The 17,595-nt window shown below is 38.6% G+C and overlaps 1 protein-coding gene across 1 annotated transcript in view; it reads right to left on the bottom strand.

The window, feature by feature from the left end:
- Positions 1-17,285, bottom strand: part of GADL1 (glutamate decarboxylase like 1) — a 137,936-nt gene extending 120,651 nt beyond the window's left edge. Inside the window, exons 1-6 of the mRNA XM_026454197.1 lie at positions 17,204-17,285; positions 12,281-12,453; positions 7,772-7,898; positions 5,458-5,548; positions 1,625-1,731; positions 782-897 (exon numbers count right to left, since the gene is read on the bottom strand). Of these exons, the coding sequence (XP_026309982.1) occupies positions 782-897; positions 1,625-1,731; positions 5,458-5,548; positions 7,772-7,898; positions 12,281-12,453; positions 17,204-17,285 (696 nt within the window). The remainder of the gene's footprint in view (positions 1-781; positions 898-1,624; positions 1,732-5,457; positions 5,549-7,771; positions 7,899-12,280; positions 12,454-17,203) is intronic.
- Positions 17,286-17,595: the final 310 nt, after the last annotated feature.

The following is a 17,595-nucleotide window of genomic DNA, read 5'->3' as shown; positions in this document are numbered from 1 at the left end:
GGGCCCAGCCAAGAGCAGCAAATCTGCCCAGCTATCTTGAGACTTACAAGTGATAATATACAGTTATGGAATGATAACTGTATATTTGGGGTGATTTGTTGCTTATAAGAGCTAAGCAATAAACTTATTTTTACAAATTTAGGAAGCTGAGGCACAGAGAAATTAACTCGCTCAAGGTTACTCAGATAGTAAGTGGCAGAGGCAGGGACTGAATCCAGGCAGCCTAACTCGAAGCCAATGCACTTATCCACCATCTGACCTCCTACTTGAGTAGAGAGTAAAATATAAGAGATTGAGAACTGTGGCAAAATCTCTCTCTCTCTGTGTGTGTGTGTGTGTGTGTGTGTGTGTGTGTGTGTGTGTGTTTTCGTTGTTACTGTATATCTTCCTTTTCCCTGGAAAAGTAAGATACACATCCCTTATATTACCCAATCAAAGCAATCATTTTACAAGGAAATGTGAGTAGAAGACATAGCTGAGATCCATAGTGTTCATCTAAATACTGACAAGACACTCAGATTCACAGATAGCACTTTCAAATTAAATATTCTTAAAATGTTTTTACAGACTATACACTTTAAATAAAGGTAATTACACAAAATTGGACCAAGCATTACAACATCAAACTCCTTAGAATTTACTTTGGAATGAAATACTATGTTATACTGTAGCATATCAGTCACATGGGTATAGGACAAAATCGCATCAGGAGTCCTCAAACAAGCCCTCTTAAATATACATTCTCAGAAAATCTATATTCAACACAAAAAATAATTTTTACCTCTGCAGATGTGAAAAGGATTAATCTTGGCAAACCAGACAGCCCCTTTTCCTTAATATCAGGACAATATTTGTATCTAGCTAAATTCATTGCATACATATTGGACACTGAGCCACCTGCAAAAACAAAATTAAAATGGCATATTTGTAGCATGAAGTTGTAGCTTGCAAAATGCTGAATACAGTGGAAAGCATGGATGGCCATGGCTGCCCTAATCTAATGAAAAATCACTGTGAAAAGCACATGAGCAGCGACCTCCCTGTTCCCATTACTCTGAAGATTTTATTGCATACCCTAATCTCTAATTCCAGAACTTTCATTCTTAGAAAAAAAGATAAATTTTGGTGTATTCTCATGACAGGGTTTTTTTCAAACCAAAAGTCTCAATCTGTCAGCTCTGGACTTAGGGTCAGTACCTGGGTCTCCATAGTTAATATTCTTTCTGTCACCTAATCAATAAAATTAATATTTGTTGGTCTCTGGCTCCAAAAACGGACTACAGGATAAGCAAACGTAATTCAGAAATCTTCTCAAGTAAAATTTGATTTTAAAATTTAGAGGATTTATAGCCTTTCCAAACTTCCAGCAGTAGATCGATTCGTTTGTGTTAGATATGAATCCTAAATTGTAGGCACCTCATTCATGAGGTACGTATGTCACTTATTTAGCATTAATACAAAATGTGATCACACTGGAGAAAGGTATAAGCTAGATTCTTAGCAAGTAGAATTATTAATATCCAACTTTTGGTCATGTATAAATCTGCAAGGAGTTGTTCCTCATATAGGTAAATTTTTATGTGTTTGTATTGGAAGATTGATATCAATAACCAATTGTACTCACCTGGGTTAAATATTCCATCCCCTTCTTTCCAGCCAATAAATTCAATCATTTTCTTCAGAACCGCTTCTTCCACTAACAGAAACACTGGGGACACCTCATACGTATAACTAGATGGATATAAAAAACACTTCACTTCTATGACTAGAGTCAAAACATTCCTTTGGTGTCCCAAGAAATGCACACAGAGTTGTATTAAACCAAGTGGCTGCTGAAGTGTAGGCAGTCTTTGGAAATTTATCCATTGAAAATAGAGAATTACTCCCTTAGTGACAGCACTAGTCACGGTTAAACGCCAATAGCTTGTGGCCTTAGGGATCTGCAAGCTGCTGCAGCAGTCTTACTTTCTAGAAAAACCTCAATTCCATGAGGAGAGATAAAGGCAATGCATTTGCATCCTATGTATAGCCATGGGCAGTGGCCATTTCACTCTTTGGATGCTTGGAATATTGCCTTGGATGCTGTTGATAGTCAAAGAAAATTCATTGTCATAGTAATCAGGTTTTATCAGATTACTACCGTGAGTATGCTAACAGTCCCCTCTAGATATTCTAAGTGGAGACGACTCCACCTGAACCAGGGTTTCCTCTACACTCTCTGTCTGTATAAATGAGGAGTGTTCTCTGAGACATCTCTTATGTGACAATTTTACTGCAAAGCACTACCCAAATCCCTTGTCAGTGAAGGATTTGTTGCTCCGGGCTGGAATGCTGTTGTCTCAGAGCATTGCTGTTTTAGCCCCTTTAGAGATTGCCTCAGCTGCAGGGAGCTACCTCCTCCAGGGTCACACCCCTTCTTGTGATGGTCTACACCTGATGACTGCTGGCGATATAAAGGCCTGGCTGTCTGGGCCCAACTGCAGACCACTTTTGAAGGGCCACTGTAGTTCCAGAGATCTCCGAGCATCAGCCAAGATTGCGTTGGAGGCTGCATGGCGACTTGCTTCCTATCCCTGCCCTTTCTTGCATCCTCCTCCTCCTCCCCAGGTCACTCATGTTGATCCCAAGGGTACTCCTTCATAAACATCCCACTCACTAAACACCATCTATAGCAGCATTCCTGGGAATCCCACATTGCAACTGTCACCATGCCTCGTTTGGTAATGTTTGAGTATTTTCTCTCTCCAGACAACTTGAGGGTGACTACGTATCTATGATCTCCTTCTCAATTAAGGGATTACATTAAATTGTATCTGAATAAATGTGTACACTAAATGTGTAAGCAGACGCATTTAGATTTATAGTCACAGAATTTAATGCGATTATTTTAACATCTGGAAAGCAAAACTTTGGGATTGAGGCATAAAAGTTGGTCATCTATGTATCACCTACTATTTATCACCTACGTATGTGTCAAGCACTCTACAGATATTACGCCATCTTACAAATATAGATTCGGCCGGGTGAGGTGGCTCACACCTGTAATTCCAGCACTTTGGGAGTCCGAGGTGGGTGGATCATGAGGTCAGGAGTTCAAGACTAGCCTGGTCAAGATGGTGAAACCCCATCTCTACTAAAACTACAAAAATTAGCCACACATGGTGGCAGGGGCCTGTAATCCCAGCTACCCAGGAGACTGAGGCAGATAATCATTTGAATCTGGGAGGCAGAGGTTGCAGTAAGCCGAGATCGTGCCACTGCACTCCAGTCTGGGCAACAGAGCAAGACTCTGTCTCAAAAAAAAAAAAAATTAAGATTCTGTTTTTCAACCATGTTATGAATCCAGTATATAGACACCAAAAGTATGAAAAAAACATATATTTATGTGAACCTACAAATATATATAAAATAGTTATTCACTTGTTCATAATAAAAGTATTAAGCCTGTCTTTGAAAACTGGCTCAATTGTAAACCTAGGAATCAGCCTGGAGGTGGAGGGGAAGACAAGATAGAACACACTCGTGGGCTGGCATATTTTGAGTGGATGGTTTAGCTTAGCAGCAATTTAGCACTTCTTTAATCTGAAATATTTAGAGATTTTTGAACTTAGATGAAGAGTTAGAAAACCTGGCATATACAAGAAAAGATTGAGAAAGGTATGTAATTCTACTGTCTCTTCTGACTTACCCTCACTATAACTGATTGTAACCTGGTATCCGCTCTCATCACTCCAACAAAACATCCCTAAAGTTGCCAGTGGCGTCCATGTAGCTAATCCAGTGGATGGTGTTTAGGCTCTTAGTTGAATATTCAACAACATGTGACACTAGGCACACTCTCCTCATGGCTGCCACAGCTAGCCTTTTGGTTTTTTTCTTTCTATTCTTGCCATTGTAAGCTGACCCTGTTCTTCCTAACCATTAAATGTTAGATGTCCTCAACGCCCAGTCTTGAGCCCTCTTCTCTCCCCACTCTATACTCTGTCCCCTGGGCAGTGGTTCTTTATCTTGGCTTCCCACTGAAATCATTTGTTGAACTTTGAAAATATATCAATGCATGCGGCATAGCCACAGAAATTCAGATTTAATTGGCCTGGGTTGGCACCCAGGTATCAATACATTTTTATAAAATTCTCAAGTAATTCTCATGAATAGTCAGGGTGTTGAATCACTGACATAGGAAATCTCATCCACGTCCACCATTTCGATTACCATCATTTCACTGATAATTCTTAAATTTATACCTTTCATATAGACATCAGAATTCCAGGCCCATATATTTCTCAGCTTAGTTCCCATGTATTCTTGGGTATTTTAAAGTCACTGCAAACTCAAATGCCCACAGCTGAAAATGGATTGCTTGGTCTTGCCTCCTTCACCATATACTTGAAAACCAGTTCCCTCTCCCAGTGCTTCTTATTTCTATGAATGATGTGACCATGTACTCAGCTATGAAAGCCAGGCATTGTCCCAGAAACCTTCTCCGTCTTACCATTATTTCCAAGATGTGTGTCCCGTCCTTTCTGTTTTATTTTCTGAACTCATTCTTTCCCGCTCTATTCCTGCCTCTTCAAGTCCAAGCTACTTTCCTCTCTCACTTGACTAAAGTAATGCCCTCCTAACGGGTCCTCTCCAACCTATTTATACTTTTGGAGATTTTTTCAATAAGCAAATGGCACCTAGTGATTTAGAAACCCTCAATGGCTTTTTGTTACATTTAGAATGACTCATAAACATGGTCACCTCTGCCCTGTATGTCTGGCTCCTATCTTTCTCTTTCTCTAGTCTTATTCTCCACTACAGTCCTTGTAACTCTCACAGCTATACCCACACTGACCTTCCAGTTCATAGAGAATGGCATGCTATGTCCTGCCACAGAGCCTTTATACACGTCATTCTGTCTATTTAGAACTCATCCCTCACCGTATTACCCAATAACACTTATTCTTCAGTGCCGACTGTCACCTCTGCAGGGCACACTTCCCTGAGCTTCCAACTAGGAAGAATTGCCCCATTCGTATTAATACTTAGAACACTTTGTACTTTTCCTTCAGATGAGAGTTTGGATTTTACATGAATTTTTGTGGACCGCTTCGATTAGCATTTTTATACCAGATATTATGCTCCCTGAGGGCAGAGTCAAGGTTTATTTATGTTCAATATGTCACTCCATCACTTAGCACAGAAAATGGCTTTTCATGCAGGAACAAATAAAAAATTGCCCAATCAATTTTCTCATCTGTTAAGTGGAGATAATAATAACTGCCTTTTCCATCTCACGGTACCACTATTTAAATCAAACAGCTATTTGAATCTGATAAGTATCGTAAAACTATTCTATTATTTGCAATGGCACTATGCAAAAGAAACCATTAAATAGAAAATTTTGAAATAAAATTTCATCTAAAAAGTCTCTAATCCACATTTGGTGTGAAATTTCTATAGCATGGCACTTACACACTTGGATTCAATGCTTCGGTCATAAATCGGGCCACCAAGGAGTAGTAATCAAGTCCAGCATACAATTGGTTGAAAAATCTTGGGTGGTCTGCAAATTTAAAACGGAGTATTCATCTATGCAGCAATAAAAACAAACTGATACAGCATTAACATAAATGAATCTTTCAGAAAATGGAAGCAAACACGTGCAGAAGAATTATATATAACGTAATTCCATTTATATGGCATTCAAAATCAACAAAGCTAAGGAGATGGTGGTTAGAATTCTAGGTACTTTGTGGAAAGAATTATGGATTGGGAGGGGACTTCAGAGAGCCTCTGGAGTGCTAGAATTCGTCTATATCTAGATCCAGGTGATGGCTCCATATGCACAGCTATGTACAAATTCATCATGCCAAGCAATTATGATTTGTGCATTTTACTGAATATAAATTATACCCCATTCTAAAAAAAAAATCCAAAACAGGATCATGTACAAGGAAGAACATGTTGAAGACTCATCTCAGAGCCCTTGCTCCTGATCAATGTTTCTAAGTAAAATCTGAGTAGTCTTTGAAGAGCTTTGATTTACTTGCTCCTCTTTTTTACAACCCAGACCCAAACCAGAACCCTTTAAATAATTATTTGAACAGTTTGTCCAAGGATCACAGGGTACTGCCTTTTTTCTGAAAATATCAATATTAACTTCTCACTTCATATACATTTCACTTACAACAGAGTTCACCCCAGGCTATGGCACTGAGCAGCCTTTTCATTTTTCAGATTGTACCCATGCAACTGGCAGTATGTAGATGGAGTAAGATGTGACTCACTATGCAGCTTATGTACACTTCTGATTCAATTTGCTTCCAATGCAATTGCCTTTAAGAGACAAACAATGTCTTGTTCCAGTTTTAATTTTTTCCCCTCCTATAAAAGGTCTCATAAAGGTTCTTGGCTTTATACCATGTGAATAATCACACCATACACCCGGCTAACTGGCTTGACATTCTCAATCACAGGAAGCTCAGCATGACAACAAAGAGGCAGGAGGTCTATTTCTACATTTGAGTATTTGGGAATCATTAAATTTGGTGACCTCTCATTACAACTTACAGCATCTGGCTTTAATTTATTTTAGTTATTTTTTTTCTCTTTAAACTAGGGGTTCAATAAAAAACAAGTCTCAAAAGAAAACGTCTTTTCAGCTTAAACATGGAAAACTTCCTCTGATCTGGCAAAAAAAACAAAAAAAAAAACAAAAAGGCACTGCTGTAAGTAATTTTAATAAGTTTAAGTTCTGTGTTAATTTATGATTGATTTCCATGGTAACATGGAAAATATCCAGTAAACTGAAAAATTTACTGCATTAAATGTCATTCTACACTTTTGACATGCACTGTAATAATAAGATACATATTTCTGCTTTTGAAATGCTAACTGGGTTTTTGATACATACACTAGACTTTCCTAAGGGAATATACTCCAATTATTTTTAGCCAGAATCTTATTACGTTCTTTCCACTAAATTTAGTCCAGTGTCAGAATTTACAAAGTAATGCCTGTATGGTCTTAAGCACTGGATTACCTTTACGTTACACTGAGAAATATTTTGAAAGATGATTCTCCCATTTTTGAAACTTGTTCACTGGATGAACAGGATATTAACAGGTAAGTTGGAATGGTGCCTCAGTGTAAGACCGACATCCTGTCACTGCATGTAGAAAGTTCACAGTTATGACATCACTGTGAAATAATCTCATCAAAAACTTGGAATGTATTCATTTGTCTTATATCCATCTAAGAGCTTTTATTTTTTATTTTTATTTTTTGATACTGCCAGATTTGATCAAATAGTTTGGCAGTTACCAACTGCCAAGAGTTAATCAGTGTCTTCCAAATCTATTTGTTTATATTAAAGATACCTTTTGAACACTTTTTTTTGCATACTCTGGGCTATCAAGACTTAAAATCCCTTAACAAATATATATAATCAAAATACTATTTGCCACTTTGGTCTAATATAAGAAATAAGTAACAGTGATAATATATGATCTCGATTACAAATAGTATGTAGGGGTTGGCAAGGAGAAGAGGATGTTTACATACAAACATTAACACCAACAGTTTTCCTATCAACTTTGGCCTTGGCAATGAATCTGGATTAGGGATTAAAGGGACCATTGCAAAAACATCGGAACCACTAATTTTTTAATCTAGGTTTCTCATTCCATAAATATCATTATACTCAGCTTTGAGAGGTAAATAAATGCTTCACAAACATGAGAACTTGTCAGAGGTACAGATCAAGGAAGTAAATTAAAGTTCTTACTAGTTTTGACGCTGTAGCGTATGACATCCCGACAGAGTTCCAATAGTCTATGGGGTGGCTCGCCTGAGTCTCTCATCTCCAAATCAAGAAGCTGTTTCAGTTGTTCAGGAGGCCTCCATTCACACACCTGGAGATTCAACCACAACCCAAATTGAGTATCCACCATAGCCAGGTATTGAGAGGATGTTAGAAACATGGACCTCTACCATTACAAAACGTCTGGGCACTGGGAGATTTAAACATGCAACTATAGTTCAGACGAAAAGAACTATGACAGTAATGTAGATGTTGATGGTACTGATTAGGGGTGCCATCTTAGATTTGCAAGGTTAAGGCTGATTTCTTAGAGACACTGATATCTAACTTGTTACATAGAACAAGAGTACAGTGAACCAAGTATAAAGTTTAAGGAGGTTCTAGATGGAAGTGACAGAAGTGACAAAGATCAAAAGTAAAATAAAAGATAAATTCAGATCCTATGGCACATCTGAAAAATCAAGTACATTTGGTATGGTTAGAACATGGATTTTTGAGAAACGGAGTGGAAATAAAAACGAATGCTGAGGTAGTTTTCTCTCTGCGTGTACCCTTCCCTATACAGTCTGCTATCAACCTTGCAGCCAGAATGATCCTCCTAAACTTAAGCCATGGCCATTCCTCTACTCAAATATACCTGATGTCTCCCTATTTCTTTCAAAGTAAAACCTGAGGTCCTTACAAAGACATACAATGATCCTTTATGATCTGCTTCTCCTGGTTTCATTTTTCCTCTAGTCTCATCTGGGAGTACTTTCCTTCTGGCCGACTCTGCTCCTGCCACCCTGGCCTCCTTGCTGTTCTTAACTACATGAGGGATGTTCCCATACTGGGGTCTCTGCACTGTCTGTGCCCTCTGCCTGGAACGGTTTTCAAAATATCCTCATAACTGAATCCCTCACTTATTTCAAAGCTTAGATCAGAAGTCACTTTCTCAACAACAGCAATCCTGACTCCCTTACCCAAAATTAAAATCTAACCATTACCTCTATCAATCGCCTTTAACCTTTCCTACTCTTCCTTTTTGCAAAGCACTTATCATCCTCTAATATACAGTTATTTACTGTATCCTACATAATCTCCATACAAGTAGATCTGTTTTTATGCTCACTGATCCCAAGTGACTACCACAGAGTCTGCACATAATACTGCTGAATAAAGGTGTGTTGAATAAATGAATGAATAAACAGAGATAAACAAGGCTCAGATCATAATGGACTTTATGTGACATATTTACAGAGTTTGGACTTGGCTCTAAGGAAGCCTTTTAAATGTGTAGGACAGGGGAATGAAAGAACCATATTTGTGTTTGGGGCAATAGCTTTAGTTGTTATGTGGAGATTCCAAATACAATTTGAAATAAGAGTTTGCTGTAATAAACCCAGGCAAGAGAAGGTGATGATCTGGATGAGGGTCAATGCTGTATGAAATATGTAGTTTTTAGAGATATTTAAAATGCAGAATCACTAGCACTTAGAAATCAGTTAGATTTTCAGGGTGAGATGCATGAGCCAAGGATCACTCCGAGGTTTCCAGCTTGGACACAAGATTGGATGGCAGCAATGGGGATAGCAGGAGAAGGATCTGGTTGGGGTGGTGTGGGGATGATGAGGTGTAAGCATGTTTAGGACAAGGCACCTTTTGAACATCCAAAAGTTGTATAGCAGTTGATCTGAGGCTCTTGCAAAAGATCAAGGACAGAGTTCCAGGGATACACTATGATAATATAACAGTAGATGATGTGGTGCAGAGAGAACCTACAGCAGAGAAGAGAGGAGCAGAATCTTTCTGGGCATCACCAACACTTACGAATGGACACAGGAAGAGGAGCTTGCCTGTACTATGGAGGACATGCTAGAGGGGTAGGGAGACTCCTAAGAGTTTAGTGCTACCATAATCAAGAAGAAAGAATGTTTAGGAAGGAGATGTTCACCACTGTCAAACACTGCTAAGAAGTCGAATTAGATAAAGACTGAAGTGCTCATGGAATTTATCAACAAGGAGGTGTTCTTGGCAAGAGCAGCTTGACTTAGAGAGGTGGGGGCGGAGGCCAGATTGCTTTGAAGTGAGGATGTGGGAGGTGAAGAAATAGAAGGGAGGGAGGGAGTATAGATAATCTCTAAAAATTTTGGCTGTGGAGGGGAGGAGAGAGATAGGGAAGTAGCCAGGGAGTGAAAAGACTGGAAGGTTGGGGGAAGCAGAAGGAAATACCAAGTTGTGCAAGTAGTATGAAATTGAACTCTGATGCTATAACCATGACAGGCCAGAGGTAAATTGGAAATGCCTGAGACAATCAAAAGTAATGACTATTGGTGCATTCAACAACATGGATGAATCTCAAATGCATTTTGTTGAGGGTGAACAGCAAGACTCAAAGGCTGCTACAATACAATTCCATCAATACGACATTCTAGAAAAGGCAAGTATCATAGGGAAAGAAAATCAGTGGTTTCAGGGGCTAGAGGAAAGAGAATTGATTAAAGAAGGGCACAGAATAGTTATATAACTATTCTAATAAAGATATAGAACAGTTCAATCATCGTAGTAATAGTTATGACTTCTGAAACTCATAGAACGACACCCCAAAGGGGTCAATTTTACGGAATGTAAATTACAATTCAGTTTTAAAAATTGATGAAAAATTTTCTACTAATGAAACTAGCAGTGATCATTGCATCAAGCTTGAGTATATGTCTGCAGGCTACTTGTTAATGGTGCTCTGTTGGATCTCAAACAAGGTAGGTTAAGTTAGTGGTATCAAAACTTCACCTCCTTCCCTGAACTCTAGCATAGCTTTCAATCCAACTTCCCGTGGTAGCCTGCACATCTATTACTTTGTGGTTGACTTGTGGTTCCTTCATTGACAACTTAGGATCTTAAGATCTTCCATTTCTCATCTTATTAGTCCCCTGTGTGAGCCCATTTTTCCGGGCAAAAAAATGGTCCCCTTGCTGTGTTAAATACATCTTGTCCTTTTGCAATGCTCTTTGCCTTATTGACCTTCCTGCTTTCTTCCTCCAGAAATGAGTACCCTAAACCCAACCTTTCTTCTTCCCCTGCCACTTGCCCTTCACATTCCACATCTGAGCTCAAAGTACCCACTCTTGAGTGAAATCCCAAAAATCTGCTCCAGTCTCAAAGCATTTCTCACATCGTCACTGGAACTCCCACTGCCTTTTCTAATGAAAACATATCCTTCCAATTAGATTATAAATTCTGTTCAGAGCTGGGCCTTTCTATTGTTTTTCTTTGTATTCTCTAGGGCTGAATATAAAGCCTTATTCATAGCTAATGCTCAGTTAATATTTAATGACTGAATAAAGGCCAATAAAAAAAAAACAACCCTGCCAGAGGAGCAGTGTACTCCAAAGTAAAGCAGGTCCAAAGTATTTCACAAGTACAGAGAAGACCAGAAATTATGTAATTATACATATGCTCTCTAGGCAAATACCAAACACCATCAGGATTTTGCCTTGAACATAACTTCCAAATTCATGCATCAATCTATTTTCCTATTAGTTTTCCCAAAGGCATGTGATCAAAAATTCAGAATAAATATCACCTCACATTTAAAATCTCTTCCTTACAACATTTGGTGATAATCTACCTCCAACATGAAAACCAATGTGATAAAGGATAATTCGGTAATTTTAAGAGGCATAGGGAGTAGTTAAGAGTGCAGATCGTAAAGTGAGACTGCCTGGATTTTAGTCCCAGCTCTGATACTTGTGTATAATCTTGGGCAAGGTATTTCTTTTTTTGCCTGACTTTCTTTCCCAGCTCTAATATGGGGGTAGTAAATAGTATCTGCCTTTTAGTGCTTTTGAAAGGATTAAATACATAAAGAGTAGTCCTTAGAACATAGTAAGTACTCTTAAGAGTAGATGCCATTAGCAGCGGTTCTAGTATCAATTTGAATTGAATTGCAGCCTGAATTTGAAATCTACAATCAATACTTGGTATCAGAAAGGAGTCAGGCTTAACCACCTAAGATTTCTAGGCTAAATTCAGACAAGCTCTTGATAAGGACCTTAAGATAAATTTAAAATATTTTCACATCCTTTTCTATCTTTTGCTTGATTTTCATGAGCAACATGAAGAGCGTGCACTAGAAAATAGGGAGCAAAGAGCATGAGAGAGTTGCATAAGTCAGATTAGCAGGTTACTTATCTATGTTATTATCTAGGGCAGAGAGTTTCATCCCTGTGCTTCATGGCCTTATGTGATTAAGCTCTAGGGTCTCAGCCAATCTTCCCACGAATGATGACTGGCAGAGGAAGGAGTCAACCCTACAAGGAAAGCAGGAATTGCCTGAAGGACAGCGTACACTTTTATATCTGGACATCCTTTTGAGACAAAGGCATAGAAGAAATAAAAACTTGGCCTTCCCATTTCCCTTATATTCAGCCATACTGATTTGGGGAACATCTATCTTTCCCATTTCTGCAATTTCTTACAGGTTTTAATTTTTACCTTCTCATTGACATCTGTAGCTTTCAAAACCACCTCTTCCATTATTAGCCTACAGGCCTCTTCAACAAATTTTTCTCCAGCTTTTGCATCTGTTGTAGGGCCATTCAGCACAACCCCATCCACAAGAACAGCATTCTTCTTACTTGGAATCATCTCTTGCTGATCAATAGCTCCTGGAAGCAAGCAAACAAATTGTGTTTGAGATATAATCTAACACATCACATAATGAAGCACAGGGGACAAAATGCATCACTATCCCAGCTTCAAACGGCACATCTTTTAATACATGAAGGCATCATTTGAGGTGTTGAGCTGACGATTTCTTATGACACACAATGGTATGATAGAGTTAAGGAAAATTTTACAAAGAAAGCTCACAATTTATGGATTAAGTAAATCTACCTTATTGTATATGTTACTCTGTACTGGGCTGAGTTAGTCATGGAGTATATGATCCCTCATTCAGCATAATTTCAGGTCTGATGAGGAAAGGTACCATTCACATACACCAATTCCCATGCTAGATGGTGTCTGAAGTTGGGGGATAAAATGTTTTCTGTAATTAGAGTTGGTTCACAAAGCAACTATACCCCTACAAAAGAGTAAATATTCATTGGCATTCCTACACATGCATGAATGATTAAGTGATTTCCCTAATCCTTTCCTCAGAGACAGCCATCGCTCTACCACAGGAGAGTTTAAGATGGAGGAAGAGGAGTTAAGCATTTGGAGAAAAGGATGAGGAAAAATCACTTCAGATTTTATCTAGAATTAACACCTCCTCTATGCTGTCAGTATCCCCTTAAAATATAAATAATACAATATAATACAATAGTTGTTTTAACTTTCAGAATCTGGTATCCTATAATTAAGGTAGCAAGCTTTTAGCTTCGTTTCCTTGTACAAAGTCCTTTAGCATTTCTGAGCCCTAGAATGAAGCTTTGGGCACAGATAAAGAAAATAGCACCTGTCCTTACACAATTTGTTTTCTTTAAGGAAGAGATAATGCATTTCCAGACTGAAATAACAAATTGAACTTTATAAAGATCCATCGTGTATTTGATGTATCTGAATTATGGAAGCATCTAAGAGGGATCACCAGGTCACCTTCAGCAAAGTGAATATTGAAATCTTCAAAGGCAAAGAGCTAGCTGCTTTCTTCTTGAACTGGCACACATGAATGTTTCTCCAAATATATATTCCCTCTTTAGGTGTATGTAGCTGTTAGCCAATTTCTCTATGAACTAGATTACAAAGTTTACACAGAAAGTTCTATTTTCCATTCTTGCAGCATCTTGTTTAGCATCAGGGAGTGTGAAGGAGCCAAAGAAATGTAAATGCAACTCATTTTACTCATTCTTGCAGTCACCTTTCAAACACATGTACAAAAAGATCTTCGTAAACATAAGCCCACGTCTGTTTCATGCACACAGACACATACACACACAGATGCACACACACTCTCTCTCTTGTAATATGTTAGGGATACCATATTTTCCCTTTTAAATCATTCCTTAAAAAGCAGCAATATAAACATGTCACTAATCTTAATTGTATGTTTTAATTCTATGTTTAAATGTTCCTCTATATTACAGATACTGCTTTGTCCCTGAAAGCCCGTAATTTTTCAGCCATTTTCTACATAGAGAGTGATAGAGGAAAGAAAGCAGCACAATGGTTTGTTAAGCCTGTATTAAATGACTTTAAATTTTTCAACCTTACAGTTTAAGCACAGGCAAAAGGATGAGATGGAACATGTTCAAGACTGTACATGCCGATCATTGACTAAATGTTAAAAGTCAACATGAAAATCTATATCTGAGAAGAAAGGTTACTGCCTACCCAAAATAGCCCTCCACAAAAATAATTCTGGCAACTCAATCCAGATATTCAACCAATTTCTAGCACAAGCGTTGATTTAATCATATTCTCTTTTTCTAATCAGTGTGTTTCTCCACCTTATAATGTATATGTTCATTTAGTTGTTGAAATTTACAGGAAAAATTTTACTGCACCTCACACAGTACCTTCTATTTTAAATTCATCTTAAATATTCCAATGGTCTACCAAAAAAAGTAAAAAAAAACCCTTCTAAATATATGTATTTCAAACACTTCTACTCTTAGTGAGGGCTCTAACAATATTAACATTTATCATACCTTAGACTCCACCTTCTCCTCAAAGTTAAACGTTCTGATAAAATTTTATGGCTTCACAAACTCTTTAATTCTGTTATTGGCAAATACAAATGGTGTCTACAAAAGCACCAGAAAAAAATATTACAGGAAGATCCCCCAATTGGGGAAAGATAGAATCTGCAGCAAAGGATCAATCTTTTGTCCTCTCACTGAAAGAGAAGCCATTCACAGCTCCAATGATGAATGTCAGTTCCAGCCTTCACTTTCACATGAAAGGAAACATTTAGCATGGTTTAGAGCCAAATGTTGAAGTCCTAGAATTGAGCTTTTAGATGGAAATGCTCTGCACCTGAAGGTACTTTCCTCTCCTCCCAAATTTTTTAGGCCCTAAAAATAGAGTAAGAAAGAGGGCAATTATTCCAAGAACTCTGGTTATGTGAGTAGGCAGTGCTATTATTAAGCACACAGAAAAAGTTAAGGTTTTTTTTTTTTTTAACCTCATTAGTAGGATTTCAAGCTTTTATTACCCAGAGAATAGCTGCAGCTCTATAGCCTGCTCAGGCTTTCTCTTTCTCTCACCCTGTTCCGTTTGTGTGTATGTGTCACACACACACGATAAAATAAAAAATGTCAACACCCACTCGTAACCAGAATAGCAGTGAAATTTAAATTATCACTGTCTTCACACCAATGAATTAAAAAAAAAACCCATAATTCACACAATTATCTAGGAGAAAATACTATAAAAATCTATACAGAATTGGTTCTAGATTATGTCTTGTCTTTGATAGACACATTTCATTTTTATAGCCAGATGTGAATAATGTGCCTCTTTCTCCCCCAGCCCAGGTCAAAAAAGGCCCTCTGGAGATTGTAGAATAGGTCAAGCTGTGGTCTCCTGAGGGAAGGATATTCAGAATTTTCTTTCTAACTGCTAGAGTTTATAGTGGCTCTTAATGAAATCTTTCAATTTGAGGAATCTTCCATGAAGACTATACCTAGGATATGACTGCTTTTCATCACCCCCACTTTTACCCCCTTAGTTCAAACTGCCATCAAATGCTAGGGTTACTGCAGTAGCCTCCCAACTAACCACGTTCTTCCACCCTTTCCCCTCATTCTCTGTGGACTATTCTCGACACAGTACCTCCTACATTCCCTTGAAAAGGTATATCTGATCACATGATGACTCCTCTGCTTAAACCATTCAATGACTCCTCATCAAACTGAAAGCTAACATCCTTCTGATAACCTCTAAGGCCCATTTCCTTATTATCTCATGGATCTCAGACCTCAACTCGTTGCTGTCCTCCGAGCTCATATCTTTTCACCATTCTGATTCTTTCCTTAAACATTAGCTTCTCAGGGAGGCCTTCCTTGACCACCTCATACGACGATGCAACCACCTCTCTGCACTACTTTCTCTGCTTTGATTCCAGAGCAGTGACTACGATGGGACATATAATACCTATACAAATTTATATATATATTTTAAATATCTGTCTCTCCAATAAAGAAAGGTTAAGCTCTGTGAGAGCATGAGTTTTTGTCTGTTGGTTTCACTGTTATTTCCATAGCACCCAGAAAGTGCCTGGCAGTTTGTAGGAGTTTGATGAACATTTTTTGACTATTCAATGAAAGAAGTTCTTCCTGGTTCCTTCAACCAACCAGCGATAATATCTTCCTCCTCTGAGATGACATTGCAGGTTGTCTGTATGCCTTTCTGAACTGATAGCACAGCAAGGAGACTGGACCTGATTAAGCAGGAAAATCCTTTGGCTGGGGATGCAATAGACATAGAACACAGATAATGGGATAGAGAAGAGACAGTGGAGGCTGAAAGAATCCCGTGAACAGTCAGCAAGGCAAACCTGGGTTTCTGTTCTCTGCATTATTAAAGGAAACTGTGGCTGAAAGACTCTCCCTTTCCTCTTCTCTCCATTCTTGCTACTGCAGCCACTCTTTCTGTGCTCTTATTTTCTTTATGGTAGTCATTTGACTTCTGAAAGTCAGACCACGGACCACAGGCTCACTCCAGAAACCACACTTCTGAATTTGAAAGCCATTCAATTCCTAAAGACTCCAACTTTTGCGTTTTTACTAATTCCTCCCCTCCATAGCTTCCAAAATTCTATATAGGCTCAACTTTTGCTTTGTTCAGAGAGATATATTGTCCTCCCTCGAGGAACAGACAATTGAGCTTCAAATATTGTTTCAGATTTTGAGAGAGAGCCTCTTCCTTTGACATAGAATTAAATGAATTAATACAGATAATGCCTTAAAACAGTGTCTGGTACATAGTGGAAACTAAATAAAAGCTAACAGTGCTAAGTAACAACAATACTTACTCAATACATAAATGCCACCGGGCACAGTGGTTCACACCTGCAATCTCAGCACTTTGGGAGGCTGAGGCAGGCAGATCACTTGTGGCCGGGAGTTTGAGACCAGTCTGGCCAACACAAACCCTGTCTCTACCAAAAAATACAAAAATTAGCCAGGCATAGTGGCACGTGCCTGTAATCCCAGCTACTTGGGAGGCTAAGGCATAAGAATCACTTGAACCTGGGAGGAGGAGGTTGCAGTGAGCCAAGATCATAGCACTGCACTTCAGCCTGAGCAAAAGAGTGAGACTGTGTCTCAAATAATAGTAATAATAGTACATAAATGCATAAAGGAAACTTGCATGTGATGGCAAGCTGTGATAATGGAAAGAGAGGTCTTCTCAGATTGATCAAATGACCAGGGCAATAAACTCTAGACCAAGTGGCTGGTGAGTTATCACCTCTGGAAGGGGCAGAAAGAGCGGACCACAGTGGTCGAGGGTTTCCCTGTGAGAAGAGCAGAGCTTCCTCTACCATGTTCATGAACGCAAGATGGTAGCCAAGCAGTTCAATCCACAGTGGATAGGCAGCTTGCTAGACCTCCTGCCTTGTTGCTTTCCACCTTGCACTGTGGTTACCTGTGTAGAGGTTTTATTTCTTACACCAGATTAGAAACCTATAGAAAAAAAGAAGCATGTCTCATTTTACTGACCATTCCGGAAAGAGTTCAGCAACTGGCTTTCAATATCTTTCTGAGGACTGACTGGTGGACTGTATATTTACTTTGGAAGTCATCTAACTTTTTCATACAATCCAATTATTCCCTCCACAACCTGTGGCCAAGACATGAGGA

Source organism: Piliocolobus tephrosceles, chromosome 2 (assembly GCF_002776525.5).
Source record: "Piliocolobus tephrosceles isolate RC106 chromosome 2, ASM277652v3, whole genome shotgun sequence".
NCBI classification, from domain to species: domain Eukaryota; kingdom Metazoa; phylum Chordata; class Mammalia; order Primates; family Cercopithecidae; genus Piliocolobus; species Piliocolobus tephrosceles.
The sequence above is the reverse complement of the archived record's forward strand: the minus strand, read 5'-3'. Positions and strand labels throughout refer to the sequence as shown.